This window comes from Colletes latitarsis, chromosome 4, assembly GCF_051014445.1.
Source record: "Colletes latitarsis isolate SP2378_abdomen chromosome 4, iyColLati1, whole genome shotgun sequence".
NCBI classification, from domain to species: domain Eukaryota; kingdom Metazoa; phylum Arthropoda; class Insecta; order Hymenoptera; family Colletidae; genus Colletes; species Colletes latitarsis.
The window spans coordinates 41,761,889-41,780,463 of NC_135137.1; the positions used below are offsets into that span (position 1 = coordinate 41,761,889).

The 18,575-nt window shown below is 43.9% G+C and overlaps 1 protein-coding gene across 3 annotated transcripts in view; it reads left to right on the forward strand.

Annotated features, from left to right (window-relative positions):
• The first annotated feature begins 3,445 nt into the window (after nt 1-3,445).
• Slip1 (SLo interacting protein 1) overlaps nt 3,446-18,575 on the forward strand; it is a 105,945-nt gene continuing 90,815 nt past the window's right edge. For 2 of the 3 annotated variants that reach the window (XM_076763313.1, XM_076763311.1), the window contains exon 1: nt 3,446-4,138. Coding sequence is in view for 1 of the 3 variants with exons in the window: in XM_076763311.1 (XP_076619426.1) it covers nt 4,118-4,138 (21 nt within the window). In the remaining 2 variants the exon portion in view is untranslated. Of the gene's footprint in view, nt 4,139-5,056; nt 5,276-18,575 lie in introns of those variants that run through there. The other variant, XM_076763312.1, reaches the window with a different exon arrangement.

Sequence of the window (18,575 nt, forward strand, 5' to 3'; positions counted from 1 at the left end):
TGATCACAGACCGCCTAATTAAAGGAGTCACCGTCACGCGGAATGTTCTTTCTTTCGTTTCACCGGGAGCTGTTTGCGGTAAAATCTCAGGAAACCGTAGTCGTCTCTCTCCTTTTGTCCTGTCTTTAACCCTGTCTCGCATACGTATCTATGAACATCCGTTCGTGCTTCTTTGGTAATGAGTTGGGGTGTCGTCTTTCAAACGTTGTTGCCCCTCCTCGTAGAGCGGAGATAAAAGAACTACGGGGCGAAGAGACATCGATATTTGCGTAAGCGCCGCGTTACGCGTATACCAGTAACGCGTTTCGTTCCTTCAAAGAGAAAAGTAATCCATGGGTCTCGTTATATCAGCGTCCTCGTTGAAAGAAGCATCTACTCGACGTCGTACGGGCGAATTCTTTGTAACGGCGACTGGGATTTCTCCGGGGCGAATTCGTTTTCGATGATTTTCACGGCATCCTCCTCTCCTTTCGATCGGTATCGAGTTCCACGAGCGCTCGTTGCCATCGATACGATCGAAATTTTCGATTCTACGCTCAGCCCCATTCCACGAGGCGAGCCGAGTCGAAGGGGGCACAGCCTTCGCGGGGAATCGCGCACTCCGAAAGACGAAGTTTAAGGAACCTTCAAGAACCGGCCAATTAAATTGCGATTCGCAAATTAACTTTGGTAATTATGAGTGGGCTTCGAGAGCGGCACGTTGAGGAAGGGTTGAGGAGAGTTGGGATTACAAACGAGACGGCGGGAACTTGGCAACTTTTCAGTCGCTTTTTATGCAACTTTCCTTGTTAAGATCGTGATTATGAATTTTCTGTTTGATTGCCCCTCCGCGAGGGTACACTTTACTCTTGTAACCGCGGGAACGTAAGACGCGTTCGACGAGCGATCGTTGGGACAACGAACAAAATTCATGCGGATTACGTCTATCACGCTTAACGTTACTTGGAAAACTGTACGAATAAAATGAGTAAATTTTACGTTCCTAGTATCCAGAGCAAGTGCTTTAACTTATTAAAAATGCAAGAAATTAGCAACTAAGCTTGGGCTAAAATATGAGAACGACGTAAATGGATAAGAGCTTGTTAACTGAAACTGGAAGTTTTAAATGGCTGACTTTTCTCAACGATAATATAATTTGCAAATGTCGGTACTAGAAAAAAAGATCCGTGATATATTAATATCATAAATTAGTTTCAATTTCAAGCTCAACCTTTGCTATTCGAAATATTTAGAAAAATGAAACTTCAAACGAAGATCACGGGCGCAGATATCTATACCACTTTGGTGTAAGTGTATGAATACAAATTGTAGTTTACTTATCCAGGACAACGCTCGGTAATTCAGCTACATAGTAGTTAATATGCATGAACTCGCTCGCTCTCACCGTTTGTTACTCTCATCCCCAGTGTATAAAATCGAACGAACCGGAAAGATAAGGGAGATCAAATTTCGCTTACATGTTCTTCAGGTTGTTGCAACCTGTTAAGTTGAATCTGGTCCCGATCGAGTAACAACCTAAACAATAATACTGTATTTTACACTGCAATATTAAAGTAATTTATAGATAACATAATACGTTCACATACCACTGTGCCACGGCGTAGCTCGGTGTCACGTTGGACCGAATTCACCCTCTAATTCTGTCATTCTGTCGGGTACGAAAGACAAGAAATTCTGTTATGGAATTTATTCGCAAATACGCGGTATGTTTGGTGTTCGTGGTACGGTCGACGCGAGCCCGTCGAGGCCCATCCAACGTAGAAACAACCTTGACGCCAACATCCGGTAACGCGATGCGACATCGCGGCTGACCGAAACGCAACGGTAATTGACGACTGTCTGCAGTGTCGGAATGGAAACAAAGGTGAAAGCACGCGTATATACATCTGCTATAGAACGAGAGAGAAAATGCGCGTGAGTGCGAGCTCGAGGGATTGTGTGTGCGTTGGAGGAGGGGGAGTGGTTGGCGGCCAGGTAAATAAAAGAATAGGGGATCCCCTTTCTTCTCTCCCTTTCCCTCCTATTCTGTTAAGCGTTTCTCGGCCTTCGCGTCCTTGTTCCATCTTCATTTCTCTCGCAGCGATGCAACGACCGCTTTTGCTTCTCCTTTCGTGACTCGGATTTGCCACCTCAAACATCCCGTTTTTTCAATACTTATGCTTTTCCAACCTTTTTCATCTACACCTTGTTCGATCGTTGCGACGGCACAATCACTTCCCTTTGTTTCCTCAAAGAATTTTATTGAAATTTAATTAATAAAGATGGGGTTAGTTGCTCTGTTCGTCAAAGTAAATTCCACCTGCCACGAGATCAAAGGGACATAGTTACTGTAGTTGTTAGGCTTCGATGATTAATGTGGTCATAGGAAGAGTCGTTGGTGTTATCTACATTGTTCTGCATTATAAATTTTCTTGCAATCCCCTCTCTCTATGGATCACGATATTTTGGAAAATACTAGTGTAGTTATTGGATCATACTAGTCTAATTGTAAATCTAGTTGGTATTTAAATGTTGTTCGCTGTTTAGGTATTGCAGGTCCGCTTGAAAAATGGCGCATTCTGTGTTTCTGCTTTTCTCTAGAGACAGTCCGAAAGTTGAAATTATCGAATCAAGATTAATCTCGTTCAATTGTATCATTCTCTATGACTAGATACACCTCTGGGGTAGAAATTGTATTAAATCTCATAAAAAATGAACGGAATTAATGAAAGTTCATTGAATTTTACCGATCGATCGAACTTGTTCAATCGAAACGCTATTTTAATCACGCAACTTTGTCCGATTTTCCAGATTCGCTTCTAGTTACGCCTATGACCCTGTTGCGTCGATCGAAGTTATACGAAATACCTTGTTATCGTTTATGTACCTATCATAAAACATTTTAATACATATGTTACTCAAATGAAATTCAAGGTTATGTCTAGCAGAAAGGTCTACTTACTTCATCGCTTTTTAACCTATTCTTGTATACATAAAGCCTGTATCACGTTTCCAATACAAACTACGCAAGACTTTACAAAACAGTAGCTACCGAATGCGATAGCTAAAGCTTACACTGCAGTACATAATTGGCGCATTTATTGTAGCAGTCGCTCGAGCGAAAAGAATGAAATCGACCGAGGACGAGGACGAAATACGAAACACGATGGGTATCGGGTACAGGGAGAAGTTATCGTTGCTCGTGCATACCTGCGCTATCGCGTCGGTAGCGTTGCAAACGGTACTTCCAGATAATCAGCATTTGTTGTAACTCTCTTTCGCTCTTTGTGTCATTCGTTCGTCTCCGCGAGTCGGTCGAGGTATCTCGTTCCTTCCATTCCATTCCGTTCCGTTCAATCCTGTCGCGTCTGTTCCTCCTGAATCCATTTCTCCTGCACTCCTCTCCTCTCACCTCTCTATAGTTGCAAGCAGTGCAACTGTGGTCTCCGACGGTCGGTCGCTCATCCCTTCGTCTCGTCTCTGTCCCGTGTGTTGCTAGTCGTTCTCTCGCTCTCTCAAACAGTGTTCCATCCCCTCTCCGTAGATGGCATAGCTCGATCTCGTTCCAGCGCGCACTCGAGACACGCCTCCCACTCGTGGCGCGCGACTGCTGTCGAATTCAGTCGACGCCGAGCCGCCACGCGTGTTGGCCGAATTGTTTCTCGCGCGTTCGAACGCGTTGCAATCGTATCGCCTCGCCTAGTCTCGCGTCGCCTCGTGTTCAAGTTACCGTCTCCTTCTCGCGCGTACCCCGAAAAATTCGTGGAAACGAATTACCTCTCTCGCGTTCGCTCTCGTGGCCGTTGGATCCGCGAGAACGCGCAGCGATGCTAGATCATCGGAGTGACGACGATCCAGCTGCCTCGTGCCGCGTGTGAGTGCTCGTTGCTCCCCGTCGTCGACGACGCGAACAAGTGGAAAAGAAGTGTCGAGTGTCGCGTTTACCGGGCGTAACTGCTTTCTTCGTTTCGGTCTCGCTGCTCTTTTCTTCGGTTTGCCTCGCTTCACTGCGCTTCGTCGTTCACGTTTACACGAGCAACTTGGGTTCCGTTTCTGTTCCCCCCCGAGATCTGCCTTTCGTCGCTTCCAGCAAACGTCATCGACCACGCTTCGTCGTCCGGCACCGGGGCCACGCGACATGGATTTCGTGATATTGAAGGTAAGTATTTTTGTTCGTCTTTTCCCGATCTTGCGATAGATGTCACGATTTTAGCGTTAGTCGGTAATACTGCCAACTGTTGTTGCGTACACAAATGCTTCGATTCTCGTAGAAATAATACGAGAGGTTAGTTATTTCGAGTTTAAGGCGCGTGAACGTTTAAGAATCTAAAACGGTCATAGAGTAGTCAATGTCGGTTAACGTAAGCAAATAAAACGTCTAAAAAGATGAACGTTTACAGTATGGTTCGTGTAACCTTGATACTTGACGGTTTCGCCGTTCGTTGTTTGACGACCGTTATGTAGCTCGTGGATCTATCCCTCGGTACCGTTATTATCGCCATTATCGATTATTGCCATTGTCGCGTGCTAAATGGAGTATTGGTATTGTTTATTGCCGTGGGCAACGGTAACGAGCTTCTCTCGATGTTACGGCGAGCAGATCGTTGTGTAAAGATGAAAAAGGAAAGTGAGCTTGGCATCTGTTTGTCCTAACCTGACTCGCTTGGTTACGGAGAGCAAGTAAAACGAGAGGGACATATAGAACGGAGGGGAAAGAAAGAGGACGGAGAATCTTTCATGGGGCGTCACGGGTTAAGCATTCGTATCAGAATAAAGAGTTAACTCTCGCGTATTCTCATTTATTATCTCTCTTTTTTTCGAGCATTCTCTGAAGCGTGCCCGGATAATTGCTGGTGGTCGGTGATCCAATTATCGCGTTAATTATCGTACGATCGAGGTACCAACTAAAGTCGCCTCGATCTCGAGGACACCTGACCCGACTATCGATGTTTCGAGTGTATCGAGTCACGGTGCTTTCGATTCTCGCGAATGAGGATGCGACATTTTGTTTCTATAGTCCTAGTTCGTGACGTTAGTCACGTTTGGTAGACGAATTAGATTGATCTGTACGGGATAATATACTTTTTACGGCGAATAGTGCGGGTTTTACGCTTTGAATAAATGGACGATCATTTTGCGAGTGTCGTTTCGTGCTGCAAGCCTACACGGAAAATAACTTTTCCCATTGTGCATCGTGAATGCTCTTTGTTTCGCGCGCTGGACAGTGAAAGGATTAAGGACACGAAACGAAAACAATTTTGGTACGGACAGTAATAGTCGTCATAGAAGCACATCAGTAAGTAATTCAATTGATACTCCGTAGTTGCGACTGTAGTCACTGTAATCGAAGCAACGCTAATGAAATTTAGAGGTTATGTTTATTTTATCAACGATTTTTGTCGTGTAAATGAAACGCTGACTTTGTTCTGAATAGATTTATTGCGGTATTTCACGAGCAATTTTAATGTTTTATAATAATTTAATACCGTAGAGTAAGTCGTTGAGAGTTATCGGTATATCGATGCGTTGCCCTGAATTTCCTGGTCTCCGATTTTTTCACGCGAATGTTTAGTCGTTACGACGATCGTTAGCAGAGTTTTCACCGCATTGTTTCGATGAGATTTTGCACTCTTAACGTTTCGATGAACAATTTCCATTCGGTTCGCGGGATATCTATCTTAAATTTTTCGAGACAACGACAAGTTCAAGCCGCGGAAGAATGCGTTACAAGTGGTCGCGGTGCACAAGCAGAAATACAGTAGAATTTTCGTTATACAAATGTTGAACCATCCGATGGTTCTATTATTTGAACATATCTCGTCCTTATAAGAAGCACCCTTATTAAAACAGTTCTCTATCGCGGAGAAAATGATTATGGGCACGTGCTTTAAATCGCTTTTGGTATTTCTTCAAATCGTGAAACCTCCACCGTGCCAGATGCGTATATTCACTCCTGAAAGCTGTGACAAATATTTTTTTTTATACCTCGACGTTCACAAGCCCTTTGTCGAGTAAGTGTTCTATTATATCCGAAAATTCCCTTAACCGGAACAGTCTCCCCATTAGTTCGAATAATAGATGTTCCACTGTAGTGTTTTTCAAAGTGGAGGGCACGAACCCTAAGGGTGGGGGGGGGGGGTGTTATAATCCAAGGGAGACACAGAAGAATATTTTTAACGTAAAACGATATTGGATAAGTTAAACATTTCTTTCGTAGAATTTAGTTTTTAAAGAATGCGATTACGTATGCCACTCTGTAGCTTTGCGATGCGTGGTAGCGAACTCGTTGAAGCTATCATTTTGTTTTCCCGTTGAGATGTTTTTAAAAAAAATTTGAAAACCACAGTCTCGCTGTGTTAATAAGAGACCCAAAAAAAGAGTGCCCTCCGAGGCTCGGTCACGTTTCGCCTTCCCTTATCGTCCGAACTGGCGGAGCAAGTTCACAGGTAGATAAACACGCGGCGATAAGGGAATTTCCCCGAAGTGCTGTCGCGGGGTTCAACGTACGTTTACACTCGTACTGGTCCGCGTATCGAAGGTGTTTGGCCCGTTGGACGTTTGTACCCGTTGCGTTTAATTTTAGCGCGTTTCCTACGCGATCTAAGGAGACCCCCTGAACCTCTTTTTCCCTTATTTCCTTTTCGCTCTTGCGGTGAGTGCATTGAAGGCGATAAAACGTATTTAATTAAACGCTTTCGTTGCCATGGGTACTTTTCACTTCGTACTCTCGCGTTTGCTAGTCTTTATTTCGATCATAAATGGATCACGTCGGTGGAATATACGTTTATATTCACAAACGTGATTACTGCTGGCAAGTGTAATACGACTCCTTGAAAGAAAGTTGTTGCATAAATCCAGTCGCTTTATGTTAAAAGTTCCTTTTGCCTGCAGTTTCAAAAGAACCATTAAAATTCGATGTATTATAAAAATACAAAGAAATCAATCCTTGGAACCACTTGCATTCTGCAAGTATACAGGGTGTTCGGCCACTCCTGGGAAAAATTTTAATGGGGGGAAAATCAAGAATACCAATTTGTTGATGGAGGCTTTGTTAAAAAGTTATTAACAATTAAATTAAAAAATTTCAAATTGTTCTGGAAAAATTATTTTCGATTGTAGTGGTCGATTATAATCATTTTTGATGAATAGATGTACCCCCGAAATCCTACCCACTTTCGAGAAAAAAATTCGGGAAGGTGTGAAATTTTTCGATGAAATTAAAATATTTCAAATCGTTCTGAAAAAAATATTGTTAGCTGTAGAGGTCAATTACAATCATTTTTGGTGAATAGACATACCTTCGAAATCCTACCCACTTTCGAGAAAAAAATTTAGTACGGGCGGAACTTTAAACGTTAATAACTTTTTAATGAAACCTTCATCGACAAATTGGTATTCTTGATTTTCGTGTTATTTTGGCCTCTAGAATCCCCCATTAAAATTTTTCCCAGGGGTGGCCGAACATCCTGTACATGTACCCTTAGAGATTTTATCTAATGCAGAATGTACTATTCTACATTGGTAAGAATAATGGTTTATTATCAATATTCATCGTAGCTGTTTTTCGCCGTCTGTGAAGTTAAGAACGTAACTTCGTAATTTACGAAACTCTCGGAACAAGCCTCTGCCGAGGCGTCCACCACCCTAAGACGAAACGTCACTTTTGAAAGGAAACGAAAGTTATCCGAATTTGTACGAATAAGTTCGTAACTTTATAGGCGACCGAAGTTCTTAAACATTCATAATAACACTTTGTTTTATCAACGTCGAATTCGGTTATAACGAGCGTCGGGGGACCACCTCCTCGTTACAGTCGTCGCTCGTTGTTTCGACGACGAATTAAATCTTTATTTATTAATATTAAATTACATTTACAATTAGCTTCATTGTGCCAACCAGCAAATTTGATGAACTAGAGACATGGCATGCATGCAGTAAACGCTCCGTAGCGTTAACGCTTCCATTACAGGCAATGTTCTTCTATTTTGTTGAATTTCCAGTACTCGGGTAAGAAGATAATATAATTCTATAAATTACAATGGTCGTTTCATGATTTCTTTCAGGAGTAAATGCAATATACATCTTAATAGTTTAATTTTGAATATGGTTCGTGCAAGAGCAAAAGGTAGTAGAAAATTAATTACAAAATCCTGACCATTGTTTAAGATTCCATCGAGCGCCAGTGGACGGTGAAATATTCAAATTTATTTGAAAGTTACCCATTCGTAGAGATTAGTTTGAAACGTATGTGCACGTAATAGGGGAACACAGTATAGAGATTTACGGTCAGGCCGTGAAATTTCTGAGTCGTCGGACAAACGGGACACTTACGTGACCATTAATAATTTTAAGCAAGAAAGGGACGTTAACGGCTAGCCTTGCGTACCTCTAAAATTTGCATATTGCGGTAGTTTGGTATACCATCATAATCACGGCTCGTGCTGTTCATCCTACAGTCCAAATTACTGGGAATAAAGCGTAGGAATTTCTGTTGCACGCTTTCAAGCGAAGTATGTGTTACAGCTTGTTTGATACAGGCACGACCGTATCACGCTAGGCGTACTTTAATCCCGAATATACGAGAAAATTATACAAAATTAGTAAAGTATTTGGGTTATTGAATTTCATAGAAGGGCGTTTAATAATGCAGGATGCTGCATCCGGCTTCGTTAATTTTCGAGTAGCATTGATGCAGTGTTCGAGTATGAGATAATACTTTTATGGATAAAATTGTATATTACGTTATACTATATTTTATTTTTTGGAGCGTTTCTCAGTAGGATAAAATTTGTTTCCGATCCCTGGTGCGTTTTGGGAATTCCACGTATAGGGAACAGTCGAACTAATCGCTGGATTTGCTAGACAAAGCCCTACGGATGAGGTTACCTAGTTGATCCGGGAACGAAACGCAGAAGGGATTGGACAAACAGTTTTATGTTTTCAAGGAATGCTTCCAAAGAATTCTTTGTCAGTTACCTAACGATTTAGTTGATTTATTAACCCTTTGTGGAGGACCGCAACCGCACGGAGACACAAGGGGTTTCCATCCGTAAGTCGACGCTCGCATTATCTCTATCCAACTCTATTGCACAGAAATCCCTCTGTGGTACAAAATTTTACTTTAAAAGAAAACCGTTTAAACTTAATTACAATTTCGAAATCCATCGTTGTTGTCATCGAATCGTTGTAGAATTAATTAAACGAAATTTCGGTTCTTTTATCGTATCGACGACTGGGGTAGAATTTCATTCGAATGAATTTTTTTGGATTCGGTGGGACACGAAGCTTCGAAAGCAATTTCGTCGATTTTGATTCCCGTCTTATTCGGCAAATAGAACCGCGCTATAAAATATTGCCCACCTGTAGGCAAACGCACTCTGTACGATGTCTGGTAGACAATGTTTGACGTTCCCATCGGATAAAAGCAATTACATCGTTCGGGCAGACGATATTGCCTGGGTGAGGGGTTAATAACGGGTAAAAATTTGTTGGCAAAAGGAAGGAAAATATTTTGCTCCAAGTCGTCTGACGCGAATCGACTATGTCGGGATGCGTTAACGGCAATAATCGTTCGTGTACCGATATATTGGGTACGTTCGTGCGCGAAAAAAACAACTACGCGGTCTCGAGAGCGTGTCCACTTTTTTTCGCGGCAGACCGTAGAACGAACGGTTCACGGGACGCTCGTCGATCTCGACGAATCAATGTACCGTGATAAACGAAAAATGTGGTCCGCCGGCGGTCGAGTTTCAACTCCGGGAGCGTCGAGTGCCCGACGGTCGATTTCACTCGTGATAAGCGTCTAGGAGGAAACGTTAGGGTCGTCGAACAGATGGAAACACCGCGTCGCGACGCGTCGTGACCACATCGCCCTGTTTCGAGACCCGCGTCGTTCACCGCGATCGAGATAATTATCAATGCATCGGTTCCCTGTCAACTTTTTACCGAGGCGTTTCCTCTTGGTCAATCGCAGGATATTAACTAAATTAACAGGGAGTCTCGATCAATGCTAAATGACTCGTATCTTCCGTTTTCTTTCCTCTACAAAATCTATTCAAGATGAGAGAAATTAATAAAAAGCAGATTTATCGTATCCTACTTCGAACGGTCATCGATCCTTGAATATCGATTGCACACGATCGAAGTAATATTGTCGGAAGTCTCGCGCGTTTCGAGCATCCATATTAACGCGTTTGGAATAATTTTGATCGAGAGTGGGTCCCTCAGAGAGACATGATACGTCTTCCCCGGTTGCCAATGATATCTCTAGTGACTTTCGAAGGAATGCAGCGGCGGAAAAAGGGCCGTTTAAGTCGTTAAACGTGACTCTCCGGAATAACGGTGGTACGTCGTCGAGGAACGCGCCTCGGGGTGTCGCTAAAATGTCGCCGGGCGTTTTCGAGCGTACTCGAGCAGTCCGTGGATGGTGCCGGAATAGACTCTCGAGCGACAAAAGTAAAAAGCATATTATCCTGGTCGGGAAAACCGCGTCGCCCGGGCCCCGACCATTACGCCGATGGATATTACGAACGGGTAATCTTTAGGGCGATACACAGGAATCTCGACGACAATTCCGGTATCGCCGTCCCCTTTTCCGCGATCGCGTTTGCGTTTGCATCTGCGTTCGCGGTCTCATTTTCGCTCGTATTTCCATTCGCGTTCCCGTTTCGAATTTTCCACTCGACCGTCCCAGCATTCGCGCGTCCTGGCGTTAAAATTCGAACGACCATCGTACATTCAAGAAACATTAAAGTCCACGCGAGCACGGATCTCGAGAAACGTGTCTATTCCGTGCCACGGCACTCTAAACTTACTCGCGTTTATTAGGAGCATTTTATCTAACACTTAAAACTCGTAGGAAATTCAACGGAAAGAAAGTTCTGAAATGAAAGCGAGAACACCGCAGGGAACGTGTCAACGCGTGAAAAATGTGTCTTTTCTCGGAAAACGGATTACGTATTTTAAACTTTAATTTAATATAGTTGGGCTCGTAGAGAGAATGGGTCGCGGAAATTAAATAGATTCTCGTCGCAAAGCCAACAAAGGGGTAGCAGCGAACGCGTGGTAGGCTAAATAAAAATGGGTGGGTCGAGCGCGAGAAAGTACTTCCGTAAGTGTATCCCCTTCGTTAGGGAGAAAATAAGTAGAATAACTGTACTGTCTCTCTCGTTGCAATCAAATTGATGTAGTCAGATTCAAACGAGTTTTCAAGATTTCTAATCGTAGTCCCGCGACCAGATTCGCTAGATCTCGGCAGACGGTTTCGAGTTATCGACGATGTAAACCGATGCACGTTGTCTGGGTGGAAAGTGTTCGTTGATTTCAGTCGACGCGTACCGATTACACGAATTCGATTAGTCTGCAGGAGACACGCGTGTACCGCTTTAATAACGGGGCTTAATTTAAATGCATATCGCGCGACACGCTGCCCCCCTTTATCCCTTTCAAACACCCCCGGTGAACCAAACCCCCCCTGTTGGCAACCGGGGATTATCATGGGCGGATGATCGTCGGGGCCCTTGGCTGCGATCGATCATTCTAACCGCGAGATACGAGCGCGTAGATACCGGCGTCTCCCTTCGTCTTCGGGGCAGATTTTCAGAGTTGCGTCGACAAGTTGGAGAACAGTCGAGCGACGGATCGATATAGAGCCCGCCGCCAGCCACCATTGTCTTCGGAAGTTGATTCTTCGATGTAGACGAAACTACTTACGATCTTCGTCTCGTGTACCCTGAGCTTTGTTCGCGAAACTTATTAACCCATTGGCATGGGCCCGTCCCCCGCCCCCCCGCCATCGAGTCGCGACGAATTATGCCATAACGCGTTTACGATATCAGAAAATGGTACGCTAACCCGGTTTGCTCTTCGTAATTTTGCATCGCCTCGAAGTCGCATCCGTTATCTACGTTTTATGGGATCGTAACGTCTATTCGTACCGTCTTCGACAGCGATTTACAATTTCTTTTTTACTTCGTTCGCAAGTAAGTTTAATTACGTGCCATCATTTTCCATTCTTACGGTAGCTGCATGATCATACTTCCTCGAGTCTTAACGATTTCCTTGCTCGATTACCGCGACGTGGTTTATGGTCCTTGTTTTTCTTCGCTGCTTTTACTGTTCTCGTAAATTCGACAGCATTACTCCCCCGTTCCGACGGGCTGGCTGGTTGAAAACGCGACAGAGATGGATTCTTCGTCTCTGATGCCTTGTTTACAAGGCCCTCTGCCTCGAAATCTTCGATTTATCTGTTTGATTTATTACTCCCCGATCTATTCTCGTTTAACGATAATGCTCCGATCGCTGGGTTAGGTCTGAACCCGACTGCACCTGCGTTTCAAATTTCCACGTATGTAGATATTATCACTGTGTAATTGCATAATTAGATAGTTGTTACGTCCTTTAATGGCTTGTTTAAAGTATTTGGATTCCATGTCTATGAGTATCGATCAGGAAATTTAACAAAAATTTAATTATGTTTAGTAGTAGAAACAGATGGTAGTCGAAGGATATTAGGTCTGAACCATACGTTGGATGCACTAAGACATCCCAGTTCCTAACAATTGATACCGAATGACCGTAGAAACATGTGGTCTGGCGTTGTTCGATTGGAACACTTCGCCTTTTCTATTGGCCAATTCTGGCCGATTCTTGTTGATTGCTACCTTCAATTTGGCCGATTGTGAGCAGTAGGTATCGGAATCAATAGTTTCGTTCGGTGGTAGCTCATAGAACGCGATACCTTTACAATCCCAACTGATCACAGCCAGTGGTGGGTACAAGGGAAGTGGCTGGAGCTTCGATTCTCCATTGACAAAAAAAAATCTGTTATCTGAACTTTCATTGCCTCGATTTCTTTATTCGTTGACAAATTTGATCAACCATCTCACCGAAACAATTCCATTAAAATAGCGCAAACGACGTATCCGTTAAAACTTACTCTAGTCCAGTAAAATGTTTATTTCGTCGAATAAATTGCAACACAAACTGTGGAAACATTCGCTCGCTAAACGCTTCAGCCGACAATGGTGAAGTACCCCACGCCAGTTCGCATCGTTGAGAGTAGAGTACCAAACAAGATGGTTTAAAACAAAGAAGCATTCTTAATTTCTGAACGACAGCCACTTCCCGTTGACCTGCATTCCCCCATCCTTCTCTACTGCTTCGTACAGCGAACTATCTATTCTGGAATACGGAATTGTCATACCACGATACATTTATAAATAGCCGCGGGAATTCCTGCTTATTACGAACAAGTTGAATAGCAGTTTGATAGAAGTCGTATTGTTCGATTTGAAATTTACTTTTAAATTCGTACGCAATTATTAGAGACTGTCGATGATATTATCGTACTTTCTTCGGATACCGAATGCAATTTGCGTTATCGAGGGTTAACGATCGGTGGTTTCGTCCCCGTGGATTGAAACGAGAGCCAGTGACACGCGGAAATCGCGCGTGGCGCCGGAAGCGTGAGAAAGGACGCGTGACACGACCGAACGAGGGAGACCCCTTCCGTTTCATTTGCATCCTCGTGTTTGCAAACGGATAGCGAATCGTCCAGCGTCGAGCAATCTGTGTTATTTGTTGCCCTAAATCTTCAATCCCTCCAGCCCTTCCCTAAGCGAAAACACAATTTGATACAATTTCTCGATGATATTCGACAAACTGTAATCTTTCGCTCTTGTTGCAATACGATTCTTTCCGTCATACTGTTTATAAAACTATCGATACTTCGAGATGAATTATCTTGCGTCCAGAATGTTTACAAGGGTATTTCTCAGTTAAACAATCAAACTTTGTCGATACGTTCTGTAACAGCAGTTTCGAAACTTTTTGTGAGCCGCTCGTCCTCCCTCTCAACAGAGATAAACGATTGACGAAACATTCATACATCATGTCGTCTTCAGTCAGTTTCAAGCATCAGATTGATGTACGATAAATGCTATCTGGCAGCACTTTTTAGCCATCGAATTCCGTGGAACAGACGACTCAGTTATCCACATCTTTCCACGACCAAAAGTTTTTTTCACACCCTCCTTGTATTCTAAGACGCCTCTCCGAGGGGTCCAGCGTCTTCTGCCGTAGAAACAGGGAATAAATGTTCTAAAAATGTTCGTTAAAAAATGATCTCGTACATTATTTTTATCGAAACTTCATAAAGCATTTCCGGATTTCTATTAAATAGCATCTTGTTTATAGAACGTATTGGCACAGTTTGATTGTTTAATTTTTAAGCATTCTGTATATTTGATGGAATGAATATAACGAGGTACTCGAGGCACGCTTGAGGGGTTGTGGAAAGCGATACCCTTGAGGTTACAAACCACCAAATGTGTTTTCCGATATACAGAACCGCAATGCTTAACCATTCGACGTAATCCAGGCCTCGTCGTGTTCTACACAGTGTCCATAGAGCGCGACGTTTCTTTTGTACGGGTTCGCATTTGCCTTTGAATCGCGAACTTACAGCGTTCCCGTCGTATTTTCTGCGTTGGTCGTTGCCGCCTTTCCGCGATACTCCCGAAGATTTCCAATTAGTTGCGTCTAGCGGCGTCGTCTTGTAACGACGCGATCGTCGACGAAACGCGGTAAAGTGTTCGTTAGGGGAACGCTCGGAGGGGGACGAGGATAGACGGTGAAATCGCAAAAATTACTTGACAGCTGGGAACGGTGGAAATATTTTAATTCTTTCTTCCTCTCCCCGAATGCTCCCCGCACTCGAGATAATTGCCATTTGCGCCAATAAAGCCGGAATCTCGGGAGTTCCTCGTGCTTGTCCCTCCTGTGTTCGTCACTGCTGCTTCCCCCCTTTTCCCCTTCTTCGCTCTACCCACCCCTCTACTCGCACTCTTGCTGTCTTCCCCCCTCCCCTCCTCTCTTTCTCTACCTCCCCTGACTTCCCCGTCTAACCGTTCGACCCCCTTCCTCGCGATCGTTGTTTCTTTCCTGCTGCTTTCCTTTCTTGCCTTCTTTCTTTCCTCCTATCCGTCGTGCTCCGTTCCTTTCCCGCTGCATCGAGCGATCTACGAATCGTCGGTTAACGACCTCCTCTTTCCCAGCTGTCTGTCGATCGTCGAGAGATATTAGCGAGGATTTCTTTAATTCCGTCTAAGCACTCGTGCGCGTACGTCACTTTCACCTACAACGATCGACGATGGAACGGTTGTAGTTGAATATGGGTCAGGGGCGGACCTAGGGGAGGGGCAAAGGGGACAATCGTCCCCCTCCACCAAGACGCGTCGAATCTTAAACTATATTTATCGTTCGTAATGTTTCAAACGTGTACTATTCGATTTTAGAACGAAACCATAACATTGTCCAGTACTGGACACTTAACTTTTATCACGAAATATAATCGTTCGATCGTTTCTACTCAACTTCGTACTGGTCGTAATAAATTCCAACGGTAGTAAATAAAAGATGTTCTCGAAAAAGTGCAGTCCGGGGCAAACCGTCCCGTCCCCGCCCCCGCTCTAACTACGCCACTGCATCTGCACCGAAAAGTTTGGTACTCGACAGTTTACGATCCGTGAACGGTACCTGCGTCGCCTCTTCTAACTTTTCGTGGTTCTTCTCGAGGCGTTGTTTGCATCTCGAACTATGCACAGTCTCAGTTTCTTTTTTCGATCGAAAAGACATCGAGTCTAATCGTAACCGGATAAATTGATAACGGATACCGTTTAGTACCGAGGCGTTGCATTTTTATCGATCCGTTCGATGCGCGATAGAAGCTTTCGCGCTGGTAGTAACACCGGTCGCCATCGTAAGTTCGCCGGGACGTTTTAATTAAACAACCAACTGCTGCTTCCGGTCGCTGATATTAATTGTGTAATTTTGAGAAACAACGGTTGATATCGAGCTCGTTACGGGACCGTTTAAAAATCGTTTTTGCTGCAACTGGCAAGTTCTCGCCGTTCCACACGCCCTACGCGATAGCACATTGTTGCAAATTACACGGCCAAGTACTTAATGAAACTTCCAACGGTTATAGTTTTTTACGTGCAGTCCATTCCGGTTAATCAAGACACGTAACATTCGCAGTGGTTGCAAAACCAATTCATTAATAGACAAGAATTATATACATTCGGTTGTATCGTGACACTTTTTATTTCGATCAAAAGGTATCTTTCGAAACCTTTGCATCTAGGTGCAAATATCCGCGGAAATAATTATAAGGGTGGTAATTAGGTGCATTTATCAAACGCTATCTGATCCCACGTTTTAGCTATCGTATAGCTAGAGTCTCTGAGGTCGGACGTTTCATACGCAGCAATCTAATATTGTTAATCCTGTCCAGGGAAATTTTTCCCTTTGCCTATTGCGTTTTTCGAACGACAGAAGCTCGGTTTGCACCGCTTGTCGTTAAACGGTCGGTCGTTGCCCTGTCTCTGTACTTTTTAAGCTACCAGTTGCTGGACGATCGTGTCGTTTGTAGGGATTATCGGTGCATTGTACAGCGGTACGAAGAGACCATATCGATCCGTTGCAATCCGATGTTGTCACAGAACAACCGAGCGACTAAGGTCGGTGTTGATTAGATCTCGAAGCATCAGCGCGATAAAGGCGAGTGGTGCGGTTTGATACGGACAGACAGACAGACAGACATTCGTACATATAGACGGAGCGTCTCAAACAGAAATTAGAATCCGTCTACTACATAGTTAGAACCCGTTGCATTTCGGGATAATTAGTAATTACTCCAGTCAGCGGAGATTCGCTAATCTACCAGGAATTGGCGTAGTCGTCACGGGAGAACTAGATACCAAGCGTCGTATCTTACGGCTGAAAGAAGCACGGAGAGCGAATTAACTCTGTCGAGAACTCCATCTTGTTATTGGTTGTTGCAAAATGTTGGGAAGATGCGTTAAATGTTTGTACAATTTGTATCAAACCCTTCGAGGAAACTAAACTTCAAATTCCACGAACGTACTTGATACGAAAATGAAAGAGGAAACAATTTTGTTCAAAAAATAGCGTATGTTAGGCATTTTTTTTTATACAGGGTGTTCGGTTACTCCTGGGAAAAATTTTAATGGGAGATTCTAGAGGCTTCATTAAAAAGCTGTTAAAAAATATCGTTCTGAAAAAATTATTTTTGTTTGTAGGGGCCAATTACAATCATTTTGTAATGTAGTTTATCGGTAAGGAATATTAATGAATATTATTTCTGATCTAGAAAATCATCGCTCGAGTCATGGGTGGCTCACGACCCCTACTTTGGGGATCCGTGCTTGCGGGATTCGATTTTCCCGTTTCGTTTCTCGAATTACATTCGTAGTTTTCCCGAAAGTGGCATACGCAGCTGGCAAAACCTAGACCGCCGACCGTCACTCGACGTCGGGAAACACTAGGAAAAGTCCTGGAGTGTTTAAGCCGGACGAGTGTATCGTGTGACCGTGGGTTTGCCCAGCCGGTTCTTTCTCGCGTCTCTAGTTTCAACCACCAAAACTATACGGGGTGTTTCATGCAAGTGGGCGGTGCACTATCCTTAAAACGGTCTGAGATAGTCGAAAATATTAGCCAAATTTAAATGCCTTTCTTCTACAAATCTTCAGACACAGATCTATCAATCTACCAAATTTCATTGTAATCGGCGAGCGTTGCTTCCGAGTCTTAGTTATTTTAATATATATCAAAATTTTAACAATTTCGTCGACTCGGCGTTGTCTGCGATCGTTCGATAATCGATGGGGTGTTTTTCGATGAGGAATGAACGCTATCGACGAGAATCGATGCGAATGGTATCGATAAAAAGTTGTAGGTATCTCGTGTGAAACGGCCTGTATGTGTTTCTTTCGGTTCGAAATTCTTCCCCTTTCTTCGTATCGCCTACGAGGTCGATGGGCGCGCGAAGAAACATTTATTATAGCAACGCTTGCGATGTTACGCTCCCCTTTCCCGAGCCCTCCGTTCTCGGACGGTGTAGCAGGGTATTTGTACATATGTAGTTTGCAGCGGGCTGCAATTGGATATTTTTGGAGCGGGCTCCAGCGGTGCCGGGCGACAATTTGTGGACTCGACGGGTCGGCGTGCCCACGGGGGGTGATGCTTATTCTTTTAACCCCGTTTTCGACCAGCCTCTCTTTCCGGAACGCGAGCCATTAACGGCGAAAGTTGATAAAAGTCCGGAACACGAAGTTTCACGGTTCCTCGCATTAAACAGGGCGTTTCGATACCCCATTGTTTTGGTTGATCTGCACGCTCGATGCAGATTGCTGGAAATTGCGACGATTGAATTACTTTTGATAGCGACTGTAAACCGCGTTTTGTAAACTCCGTCAAACTCTTGTAATACGGGACTATGGAACGCGTAGAAAGTACCCTGAAACCCACGAAGGGAATAAACATTTACTGGAAAACGTAGTCGACGAAGAAAGGCGTAAGTTTCTATTATGCCCGAAGTTCGAGGAATTCGAGGTGAGGATTTTCGTCGGGAGGTAGAAAATTTCCAGTCGCCTGGTCGTAGGACGGGAGGCAAAGCTCGCCACGGCGGCTAATTCTCTCGAGTTCCGGGGCGCGAACTTTGCTAAAATTAGCAGCGATACCGGGCGTCGTTGGCGGGTAGAAAAATTGCAAGTTTTTCTATTAGTCGCAAACTG